The sequence below is a fragment of the Scyliorhinus torazame genome, chromosome 18 (genome assembly GCF_047496885.1).
Source record: "Scyliorhinus torazame isolate Kashiwa2021f chromosome 18, sScyTor2.1, whole genome shotgun sequence".
Classification (NCBI taxonomy): Eukaryota; Metazoa; Chordata; class Chondrichthyes; order Carcharhiniformes; family Scyliorhinidae; genus Scyliorhinus; species Scyliorhinus torazame.
This window is the reverse complement of record NC_092724.1, coordinates 159601893-159614608: the sequence shown is the minus strand read 5'-3', so window position 1 is coordinate 159614608 and position 12716 is coordinate 159601893. Positions and strand designations below refer to the sequence as shown.

At 46.9% G+C, this 12716-nt stretch overlaps 1 protein-coding gene and 1 long non-coding RNA gene across 3 annotated transcripts in view; one reads left to right on the top strand and one right to left on the bottom strand.

Moving 5' to 3' along the window:
- The window catches only part of LOC140395685 (uncharacterized), a 137527-nt gene extending 136035 nt beyond the window's left edge, over window positions 1–1492 (top strand). For both annotated transcript variants that reach the window (XR_011936276.1, XR_011936277.1), the window contains exon 4: window positions 951–1492. This is a non-coding gene — a long non-coding RNA (uncharacterized lncRNA). The remainder of the gene's footprint in view (window positions 1–950) is intronic.
- The window catches only part of axin2 (axin 2 (conductin, axil)), a 49895-nt gene that overhangs the window by 23156 nt on the left and 14023 nt on the right, over window positions 1–12716 (bottom strand). The window contains exon 3 of the mRNA XM_072483752.1: window positions 11723–11863. Within this exon, the coding sequence (XP_072339853.1) occupies window positions 11723–11863 (141 nt within the window). The remainder of the gene's footprint in view (window positions 1–11722; window positions 11864–12716) is intronic.

The following is a 12716-nucleotide window of genomic DNA, read 5'->3' as shown; positions in this document are numbered from 1 at the left end:
AACCTCGCACACTTTATCCCTCGCACGATCTACCCATCCCTCCCACCCTCAGCCTAGCACACTCCACCTGTTCCACCCCCGGCCTCACTCGCTCTAACCCTCCCTCCCTCCCCAGACGCTCCACTCCTCTTCCGCACTCTAACACCATAGACTGGCTGGGCAGGCAGTCTCCGCAGGGGGTGCAGGTTTTGGTTTCCAAACTATTAACACTTCTATTTGAACCAGTTGCATCAACCCCTGCACAGAGGCCACTCACTAACCACACCCAAGAGGTTGCTGTCACAGTGCCCCTGAGCTGGGTGACCACTAGAGGTCAGTGTGGGTCAGTGGGTAGCATCCCTGCCTAAAGGGGTCCACTCCAGGGATTTGAGCACAATAATCCAGATTGACATCCCGTACTGAGGCACTGCTGAAGAATTGCAGGTGCTGCCTTTTGGACAAGAAATAAAATTTGAGCCCCGTCCGCCTCTCAGATCCCGTGGCACTATTTTTGGAAGAACACCAAGGAATTCTCCCCGATATCTTGACTATTCCTTAAAAAGCATCATAAATACAGATTACCAAAGTCATTTATTTTATTGATGTTTGTGAGAGTTTACTGTGCACAACATTGGCTGCTGCATTTCCCACAACAGCACACATTAATAGCTGTGCTTTCTTCACAAAGGAAGACCTATCCTTTCAAAAACAACTTAATTCATTTAGCACCTTTAAGATAGTAAAGGCTTTTCACAGGAGGATTAAGGAACAACATCTGATACGGGGAGAGTTTGGAAAGGCCTTTGCAGCTGAAGACAGACACCAATGGCGGGAGTGATTTAAATTGCTCCCCATGAGGATCTGGTTAGGTTGCGAGTTTAGAAGAGGCTACAGAGATGGGGAACGGTGACACAATGGAGGGATTTGAAAACAAGGATGAGAATTTTAAAATCAAGTTATTGTTTGTCCAGGAACCACACCATTTCAGTATGGCAACTGCTCGGCCCAAGACCGTAAGAAACTTCAGAGAGTTGTGAACACAGCCCTGTCCATCATGCGAACCCGCCTACCATCCACTGACTCTGTCTACACCTCCTGCTGCCTTGGGAAAGCGGGCAGCATAATCAAAGGCTTCTTCCATCGGGCAGGAAATATAAAAGTCTGACAACATGCACTAACTGTTTCGAAAACAGCTTCTTCCCCTCTGTTACCAAACTCCTGAAAACCCTTATGGACTGATCTGATCTCTTCACACATCTTCGCTCCTGAATAATACCACACTCCGTATGCTTCACCCGCTGCCTGTGCCTAAGTATTTACGTTGTGCATTTATGTATGTCCTTTGTTGATGAAGGGTGGACCGTGAGATGGAGTAGTTACATGGACCATGATAGTTAGGGTCTGTGCTTGGGGGGAGATGGCTTTGTTATTATGGGTTTTTGTGTTGGTTGGATATTCCTGTTTAAAAGTGTTACAATTATAAATGCCTTCATAAAATATTTTCTAAAAAAAAGTATGTCCTTTGTTTTTTCCTGTATGGAACGATCTGTCTGGAGTGTACACAGAGCAATACTTTTCACTCTACTCAGTATACGTGACAATAAATCCAACCCAATCAAGTGGCAGGGAAGGTGGGTGAGCAGAAGTTGGTGTCAGTTACGACATGAGCAGAGTTTTGAATGACCTCATGTTTATGACGCGTAGAACAAGAGGGTGGCCGAGAGTGTGTGAAATAATAAGGTTTAGGAATAACAAAGGCATGGGCAAAGGCTTCAGCAGAAGAGTTGAGACATGGTTGGAGTTGGGCAAAGTTATGGAGGTGGAAAAGCCTGCCTTAGTGATGCATGGATCGGAGGTGAGAGATTCATCTCAGGGTTAAATACAACATCAATATTGTTGACAGTCTGGCGCGGCCTCAGGCAGTTGCCAGGGAGAGGGGCGGAATAGGCAGCTACGGAATGGCACTTATGCCAAGGATCCTGTGCCAACTACCTGCCAGACTGCAACTACCATCTCAATATCTTCCGAGTCCAAGCGAGAGTCAGCAATCCAGATTCAGTGAGCTGTCCACAATTTATGACTTGACGTGTCAGACATGTTCTCGCTACACATGACTGCGCAATGACAGGGACCGAAAGAATGACTTCTGTCTGTCCCATATTTAATTTGGAGTCAATTTCTGCTCAACCAGTACTGGATGCTGGGTAAGCAGACTGACAATTTTGAGATGGCAGAGGGATGGTGAGAGGCAGTGCTGAGGTAAAGCAGTGTGATCGCGTACACGTGGAAACTGATGGTGAGAGGCAGTGCTGAGGTAAAGCAGTGTGATCGCGTACACGTGGAAACTGACTCCATGTTTTTGGATGATGTCACCATGGGGCAACATGTAGATGAGGAAAAGGCAAGGTTGGAGCAGGAAGAGAAACACAGGCCGTTGTAACTGATTCTCTGGCTATGATTAGATAGATGAGAACGAGGTCAAGATAAACCATGCCCACTTTCCCCCAAAACAACAGGCACGCACCCTTGTTGCCCATGAGGGCAAGTGTGGTACCCTTCAGCGGGAGACAAAACAAATTTCAGCGCGTTTCCACACTCATGCCGAGGATCCTGTGGCCACTGTCTGCCAGACTGTAACTACCATCTCAATATATTGGAGACCAGGTGAGTGGGAATGTGAGGTGTTCACAGTTTATGATACGACACATCATACATACTCACACTACACAATGGTTCACAATCAATATTTCTGGCACAATGCATTTACCCACAAATTCAAACTGTTAAACTGAATGTTTCTCCTTTTTTTAAAGTATTTTTCTTTGGCAAATTTTCAACATTTTCTCAATTTAAAAAAAAAACCTCCCAAACCCCTCCCCCCTCCCTCAGCAGCCAACAGTAACCAACTCCCAAAAGTGGATGATGAACAAACCCCAACAATTGTAGAACCCCCCAGCTCAAACTTCACCTTTTCCAGGGTCGGAAACTCCAGCAGGTCGTCCGCCCCTCCCCCCGCCACACCGAGGCACAGGGTGGAGAAGCTGACCTCCACCCCGACAAGATCCGCTGACGCGCGATCAGCGAGACAAAGGCCAAGGTATCTGTCCCTGCCCCCGCCTGCAGCTCGGGCCTGTCCGTCACCCTGGCGACCGGGCTCCACATGCAGGATCCCCGGGATCGTACTGAACACCGTCCTCAAAACCCTTTCCAGCTTCGGGCAGGGCCAGAATTTATGAACATGTTTCTCAGGGCCCCTCCCACATCGCTCATGGACATCCTCCACCTCTTTGAACAGATTTTGTGAGGTGCGCCCTGTACACTACCTTGAGCTGTATCAGCCAAAACCTTGCACACAAAATCAAGGCATTCATCCTCCGCAGCACCTCACACCACAATCCCTCTTCCAGCACCACCCCCAGCTCTTCCTCACACTTCGCCTTAATCCTCTCCATGGACACCCTACCCTCCTCCAGAATCCTGCTGTAGATCGCTAAGACAACCCTCTCTCCAATCCCTCCACTGACAGCAACGAGGAGGCCGGCGCTATTGGGAAGGTCAGGGAAATGAATATTATCAAAGTAGCAACAGTGGTATTCAATATCTAGATAGCGATGTGCACACAAATAATTGAAATTAACATTAAAAAATACACATAACGCATTGGTTAAAGATTTTACTTTTGTATAGCAACAGCAGCAGTGCTAGCACACACTGGCTAGTGAATCTGAATGTTGACAGAATCTCAGGCTTTTTGGGCCTACTGTTCTCCCAGCCCTTAACAACGCTCTCGGGGCAACTTTCAACCTTTTGTGGAGCAGTATTTGAAATAAGTCTTTAAACAGAACAGTGATCAGTTTCTGACAGCTTTATTGACTTAATGTTGCAAGAACCAATCAACTGCCATTTAAAAGAGGCCCAATTATCTAACCGTTTAAGGCCCAGATGTGCATGATCCGAGTGTGATGGAGCTCCTCTGCAGCTTGGAAAAGCTCAAACTCATGCGCATATGCGCCTGCAGTCTTTAGTTGGCAGCAGTTCTGAAGCAAACCTCTGATCTTGCCAACATCAAAAGCTTGGTTTGTAAGATAAGGTAATGTTTGAAGTTTGCACAGTGAGCTGCCCCCTGCGTCAAAACGAAATCCATAAATAAGAAATAAACCAGGGAGAAGAAAAATCAGCTTCTCGCCTTTCCCTAATTATCAAGAAAGGGGGAAATCTACATCACACCTTATTTAAAACAGCAAAGTAAACTTTGATCTTCTCAGCTTCTCATTTATCCCCGTGTTTAAGGTGCTTCAACTTGTTAGTTAAGGCTTGTTTTGCCTTCGGTTAATCCCCACACCCCCAGCGCAGAAACAAAGTCAGACAGTGATGGCCTGTTTGTGCAAATCACTCATTTCTTGCTGTTCATTCTGTGCTGTTAAAACAATAGATTTAAAAAAAAAATGAAGCTGCATTTTTTTCCCCTCACTGTTTCCAACTCTCGCCCACACCAAACAGACTGTAACACAGCAGGTGTCACGAGTATAATCGTGTGAAGTTTGCAAATCTGTGTTTCTGCAGGGAATGGGGAGGGGGGGGGGATAAACTCCAGATTTAATTAGTTCAATGACAAAATAGCTTTGCAGATCAGCGCAGCCAAGCACACACTGAGAAAGAGCACAGAATCCCTATCACCCAGATCCACCATCTTCCAAGCTACCTGTACTCTTCTAATTCTGGACTTTTGACCACCCCCAAATTTATTGACGAAAAATCTCAGCGGGTCTGACAGCCCCCACATAGAGAGAGCAGAGCTAACGTTACGGGTGGATGACTCTTCCTCTCAACTGCTCTGATGGGAGAGTCATCCAGACTCGAAACGTTAGCTCCCTTCTCTCTCCACAGGCGCTGTCAGACCCGCTGAGATTTTCTAGCATGTTCTGTTTCGGATTCCAGAATTTACTTTTACCCAAATTTATTTACAGAATGTCCAATTCACCTAACAAGCACGTCTTGTGGGAGGAAACCGGAGCATCCGGAGGAAACCCAAGCAGACATGGGGAGAATGTACAGACTCCGCACAGACAGTGACCCAAACCGGGAATCAAATCCAGGTCCCTGGCGCTAGTGCTAACCACTATGCTACTGCGCCGCCCATGCTCTGCCAGCCACTGGCAGCCATGCCTTCGGTTGCTTGGCCCAAGCTCTGGAATTTGCTTCCCACCATTTTCCTCCTTTAAAACACTCCTTAAAACCTACTTCTTTGACCAATCTGACCGAACATCATATGTGGTCCATTGTCATAATTTGTTTTATCGTGCTCCTGGGAGATGCCTTGGGGGCATTTGATGACTTCAATGCCATTCTACAACAACAACTTATATTCGGAGAGGAAGAACAAGAAAAATCATGCATTTCACTGTCGCCTCTCCCAGAAAAGATGGAAAGCACTCTGCATGCAATGAAAAGTTGACTCCTTTAAGGAAATGTGCACTGGGGTCTCTTTAGCATCCAGCTGGAATCACAAACTCTGGAACGCAGAGATCGATTTTACAAATCATTGCAGGACTGTAGTTGTGACGGTGCTGCACCGAACTGTCAGCCTCCATTTTAATGTCTTGGTCTTGCAGTGGAGAGGGGAGGAATAAGAACCTGAACCACAAGTTTACGTCTGTGCAGTAAACAAAGTGAGCAGAACTGCCTTTTTACAGGTGGAGGGGCGAGTGGGCAGAATAACAGGGGTGGGGGGCTGGTAAAGGCAGAACGTCTAGCATTTAAGGAAAGCTATTTAGCACACTCGGACCCGTCTGCATTGCAGTTCCTAGAACTGTGCACGGTAAAGATTATGTGCATGTCGAGGGGCTGGAAGCTTTTCGGAATTAACATTAAATGCTGTTGCAATGAAGTGCTTCCGGGAACAAAAAGGCCAAGGTGAAATCCGATTTTGCGATCAACTGTTCCCCATTGAAAAATAAAAGATCAGGGAAGAGCAGTCATGTGTCACTGCTCCCCTTCCCCACCTCATCTAGAAATAAATCCCCATCAGTTTAATCAACCAAGCTCCTCTCCGCTCTATTGTGAGATCAGGAACCAGCTAGGCTCCTTTCAAATGCTGCTTTACAGCGATCTCTCTTTCACTCTAGCAAGTGATTTTCAAAGCAGCCTGCATCCCTCTTATTCCCCCTCTCCCCAACCCTCTCTTAAACTCCCTTAGACTAACAATAGACTGAAAGCGATTCAGCTAAGCCTTTCATCCACAATACACTTTTATTTCTCAGCTGTACAGATCCACCATTCGCTCTGCCGCAAAGGTTTCTAATCCCAGCCATTTCTAGGCCAGTCCTCAGACCTGAAATGACTAACACTCAAATGTCCTGTTGATACTAAACTGGAGCCAGTTTTTTTTTTTAAATCCATCCATTTTAGAGTGCCTTTTGTTTGGTGTCACCTAATCTCCTTTAGTGTATAACTGTGTATGTATACATCGTTTTGGTTAAATAGGTCTGTAAGTGCATGGATGTATGTATATAGGTGTGTTTTGAGGATGTAAATGTATATATATATGATGTACGTATGGCTTTTACTTCACTACCAAACAGTGCATTTCTGAAGAAAAAGATTGGTTTCGCCTGTGGCCTTGTTTGGTTTGCTGGAGCCTGCTAAATATTTCACATAATTTAAAGAAAACACAGACGTGGACACACTCAGCGTTGAAGAAATTCTTCCCTAAATTAGTGAGTGCCACACTAAACCCCTACATTCCAGAGCCCCGTTCCTGCTGGGTGGATCTTACATACATTCTATTGCTGAGGAATGTCAGCAGCGAGTTGTTTGACGACAGATGCTCCTTAAGAAGTGAGCGACATGTCATTCTTAACCAATAGGATACAAGCAAAACCTATCACCCACATCAAACAAGAACTGTCTCTGAATTATATTGTGCTGCTGTATATTTTCACTCCCAGATATTCACCTTGGCAATCCCAGCAACCACCTCGCTCGTTCACCACTTAATTTAAGTAATTTTGATTCAAACATCCCTCCATTCCATTGTGTTGTCAGCACCTGGCTTCTGATTCAGGGACAGTCCAGCTTGATCAGCCCAGGTACCAAGAGTACACAAGTTATTGAACCTTATTGAGCATCATACCACCTATCAGTTCAAAATATAGGCTCACACATTGCTCTTGATTTAATCTACGCCACATAGCCAGATCAGATCTTTTATAACCTACCCCACCCTCTTCCCGCCTTTCACCCCTGCCAACACACTGACATACTTCCTTACCCCCTCCCCCAACATATTCCTCCGCCCACCACCCCACCCCCCTCTGCCCCAGACGCCCACTCTCTCTCCTCCCCCCCCACCCCACCCTGGCACACTCCTCTGCCCCCTCCCCCCACCCACTCTTCTCTCGCTCTTTCCCCCCTCCTCAACCTCTGCCACTCACCTCCCCTACACATGGGTGCTGTTTCAAGATAATTGGCAAAAGAGCCAGAAAGCAACAGGGAATCGCATATGGAAAGGACCGTTTGCAAGAGTAGTAGAAAGAGATTTAATAGTAACTTTCAAAAAAGAATTGGATAATTACTTCCAAGGCTATGGGGAAAAAAAAGCAGGGAGACACATTAATTCAAAGTGCTAATACAGAGCAGATGGTTTGAATGGCCTCTTTCAGTGTTGCATGAATCTATATAGATTATCTCAGTTCCAACCAGCCATTTTGCTATCTGTATTATTGTGATGAAAGCTCCTACATAGCAAGCAATATTTTAATTGGAGACCCAATGATCTTTGATAACTTGACTCCCAGTTTATGCATCAAATTTCACATCAAACTGAATCCAGATCAAGCTCTATCATCTCTGGTCAACACCTCCTTGGGTAACAAGAGGCAATATTGAGGGGCGATGATGTCCTCTGGCTCCATTGCCCAACAAAACCAAACAAAAACATTGCCAGGACAGAGTGCACCTGGAGTCAATCTAATCAGATACCCATGTAAATATGATTGCTCCTCCTTCCACAAACATTAAAACCCTCCACCACTGACACACAGCGGCAGCCGTGTGTACCATCTACAAGATGCACTGCAGGAACTCACCAAGGTCCCTCAGACAGTACTTTATAAACCCAACCACTACCATGCAGAAGGACAAGAGCAGCAGATACCTGGGAACCCCACCACCTGGAGGTTCCCCTCCAAGTCACTCACCACCCTGACTTGGAAATGAATCACCGTTCCTCCACTGTCGCTGGCACAGTGAGTGTGCCTACACGTCAACGACTGCAGCGATTTAAGAAGGCAGCCCACCACCACCTTCTGAAGGGCAACTAGGGATGGGCAATAAATGCTGGCCGAACCAGCATTGTACAAGAGGTCCAACCACAACTCATGTTGCTCCAGCTGGATCACAATTGTTGCCATTTACAAGTCAAGGTGACCACATCCCGTAAATGAATTTTAAAAAAATGTCCAGCATGGATTGGACTGGCCTCAAGTGGGGAATCATACTCAGTATCAGTGCAAACGAGAGGTGTAGGTATCTGGGAGCTCAGACAGTGAACTTCTGTGGATTATTTGACTGTGGGGATAGTTGGAGTAACTAATTGGATAGCCTTTTTTTAAAGAGCTGTCACAGACAATGGGTCGAATGGCCTCCTTCTTTGCTGTAAGTTTCTATGTGAAGGTGGCGAATGAGGGTGTAACTGTAGCCCTGCCTTCAGGAGAAAACTGAGAAAGACAATCACCCTGTGAAAGTAGCAACATTTGTGAAAAATTGAACCTGTATCAAAGCCAATCTCTGGCCAAAGCTCCACGGGTTACACACGACAACCTTCACTTTCATCACAGATGTTCTGCCATTTCAAGAACGGTGGATGGATTGTACAAGAGGTCCAACCACAACTCATGTTGCTCCAGCTGGATCACAATTGTTGCCATTTACAAGTCAAGGTGACCTGCAGCCCAGATTTCATGCTGCATCGGAAGTGTTTCAAGCCATGTTTTCACTTACACGCAAGGCTTGCTCCGAGTGTTGGAACAAAGTTAATGCCTTCAGGACTGGAAGAGTGGGGAGGCTAGTGAGGAAGGTCTGATTGGTTGATGCTCAGCCAATTCAGAGGACATTGAGCAAGTCAAAAGTCCCACAACCATCACCGTCACAAGGCACTAAACAATTGGGCACGATCGAACGGCCTCATTGCCCCCGGCTCAGGGACTCAATGAAGCATCTAACGAATCTTGTGAGACATTGTGATGTAGATCTTGCCCCTGCTGGGCGAGATCCAGTCTACCATGTTTAATTAGGTTCACTTAAATATGTCTGTGCGGGATTATCCCCGCGCCCAGAAGCTTATGGCCTCTCCAGCGATGCCTCCACCGTGCGCGGTTTAGCTCAGGTCCACACAAACATGGACCAGGTGTAACAGCACTGGGAGGGGTTTCCCAGGCCACCAGAGACCCCCGAGTGGGTGGGTTCTGGTCAGGGTTGTACTCTGGCACTCCTGCTGCCATCTGGGCACTTTAGCACTGCCAGCCTGTCACCTGGGCACCCTGAACCTTATTGAGCATCATACCACCTATCAGTTCAAGGGTGACACTGCCAGGCTGGCAGGGGCATTGCCAGGGTGCCAGGCTAGCAGAGCCCCAGTGCCAGGGATCAGGCCCAGGGTTGCCCTGACCTTAAGAGGTGAGATGAGGGGGTGCTCGAGGACCCCCAAGAGGTAGCTGAGGAGGGGTGGTCTTGAGACCGGGGCGGCATTTAAAAATGGCGCCCGGTCTCTTCCTGAACTGATGAGCTGAGCTGTTCAGTGCAGGAAGTGAGGTGAATGCGGCCTCAGCGGGGCGTTCCTGACAGAGCCCAAACGGGAGAGTCCTGTTTAATAGCGGGGTCATTCACGGTGCTGCAGGCTCCGAGAAACAACTTGCTATTCACGTCCTAAAACAGGACTTGTTTTTTTTGTTAAATCGCTCCCAAGGTCTGCCCAGTGTTGCTCACATCTAACAATGAGAATATCAGTGGCTATTAATTTGAACCAAATCTCCAGTCCTAGAATATAAACATGCACACACGGGTGGTCATTAAGCTGATGTACCAGTGTACCCCTGATCAAGATCACATTGTATATTCTTTACCAATGGCTGTTCCCACAGGGAGAGGTATTGACGTTTCAGCTAGTTCTTCCCTTTATTTAAACCTTCCACCACTGACGAACTGTGGCGGCCGTGTGTACCGTCTACAAGAAGCACTGCAGTAACTCACCAAGCTTCCTTAGGCAGCACCTTCCAAACCCACAACCACTACCATCTAGAAGGACAAGAGCAGCAGATACCTGGAAACCCCACCACCTGGAGGTTCCCCTCCAAATCACTCACCACCGTGACCTAGAAATATATCGCCGTTCCTTCACTGTCGCTGGGGCAACATCCTGGAACTGCTTCCCCAACAGCACAGTGGGTATTCCTACATCACATGGACTGCGGCAGTTCAAGAAGGCAGCACCACCTTCTCAAGGACAATTAGGGATGGGAAACAATGCTGGCTTAGCCAGCGACACCCATGTCCCGTAAAAATGAATTTAAAAAAGGTCTACATGGTCCACCTCAAGTGGTGGTATTTTTTCAACTGGGAATAATTATGCCATTTTGAGTGGCACCAGGATATCTAACCCGGCTATGGCCAATCACCATAAAAGGACCAAAAAGCAAGACATTAGTAGGACTCAAGTGTGGTCTTTACAACAGCAACTATTATAGCATTCACATAAACATAGTAAAACATTCCAGAACACTTCACAGGAGGATTATCAGACAGAACTGGACAGGGGCAAAGGAGGAGATATTAAAACTGGTGACCAAAGGCTTCTACAAACGAAGAGTTGGTTTTAAAAAGGGAGGTTTCGGGAGGGAATTCTAGAGCACAGGTGGCTGATGGTATGACCATCAATAGTGGACCGACATGGCGGCACAGTGGTTAGCACTGGAGCCTAGGTTTAATTCCGGCCTCGGGTGACTGTCTGTGCAGAGTCTGCACGTTCTCCCCGTGTCTGCGTGGGTTTCCTCCGGGGGCTCCGGTTTCCTCCCACAGTCCAAAGATGTTCAGATTAGGTGGTTTGGCCATGATAACTTGTCCCTTAGTGTCCAGGGGTGTGCACGTTAGGTGGCGTGACGGGGTTGCAGGGATAGGGAGGGAGCCTGGTTACGATGCGCTTTCAGAGGGTTGGTGCAGACTCACTGCGATTAATGGCCTCCTTTTGTCATCATTGGGATTCTATGAAATTGGGGATGGACAAGAGGCCAGAATTGGAGCAATGCAAACATCTTGGGAGAATTGTAGGAGGACCACGAGAAGTTACAGAGATATGGAGGAGAACGGCCATGGCGAGAATGGAACACTGGGATAAAAAATGTAAAATTGGGGCATTGATGGATTGGGAGCTAATGTAGGACAATGGGTAGAGGTGCAATGGGTGTAATGGGGAACAGGATTTAGCACAATATAGGACATGGACTGCAGAGGTTTGGATGAATTCAAGTTTGTGAAGGGCAGAAGATCGACCAGGAGACCATTTGGGATGAGGGTTTCAGAGGCAGAGGAATTGAGGGTGGGAGGGTCTGGATCCATTCATTTTCTATGATGCACTGTCAAAGTTGCACTGAGAGAGGAAAGGCAACCTCCGTGACTCAAAGCCACCCATCCTTGGAAAGCAAATTAGCAAAAAAGGACCAAGTGTTAAAGCACCAGATCTGATACTTACACGCTACTGTCCGTCATCGACATGGAATCATCAGTCATGACGTCACTGGAGATTTCACTGTCATTTGCACTGCTTGCCGGAGCAAAGACAGAGCCAGCTTGAACATGATACGGGTTAACAGGGCCATTTCTGCCATAGGATCTAAAAAGGACAGAATTTGACACAATTAATATTTGCACAACTTGTCATAAGTGAAATGCCAATCTATTCATAAACCTGAAATGGCATTTTTCCTGCCTCAGTAGGAGTCATACAGAATAGCAAGTCCAAGGTTTGATCCTAGGTCTATGATTTTGCTGTACAGTGCTGGTATGTACATTGCCATTGGCCTACTTGCTGCCTGAGGGGGGAGGGGGGGGGGGACACCAATTACCAATGGTCTTTGGTTCTGATCAGAGTCCAATGACTGGCTGAAAATACATGTTTAGGGAGGTGAGGCCCAACTGGGATGGTCTCCACAATCAACACCTGTTGCCTGGATCCAGACAAAAAGAACACGCAAGATATGAAAGGGCATTCCGCAAACACAGAAGCAGCAAGAGTCCGCATTTTAGGAGAATTCAGAGACAATGTCAAAACGCCCAGTAGTGCAAGGGGTTGGGTGAGACCCACAAATCTGCAGCCCAATAGAATATGTAATCTCTTCTGACATCAGAGGAGACCAAAGGAGGCTGCACACTGCAAATACCAACCCACTCCCTACAACTCATTCTCTTTCCCCAGTCTGTGCTCCCTAAAATCTCCAGAAAGTCCCCCCCCACCTCTCCCTGCAGTAGGAGTTCAGTAAATCTGGTCATTTGCAGGCTGGTCTCAGATAAAATAGCCCAAAAATGTTCACGGTTGTCATTAACAACCCAAATAGCTTATAGTATCCTCATGGAAGAACACGTACCCAGTCTAGATACTGTATTATTCCTTGTGTCTGAATAAAGCTTGTAGTCTTACAGTTGAAGTAGATGCTTTAATTCTATGAGTTTGTTCTCTCTCCAGCGCT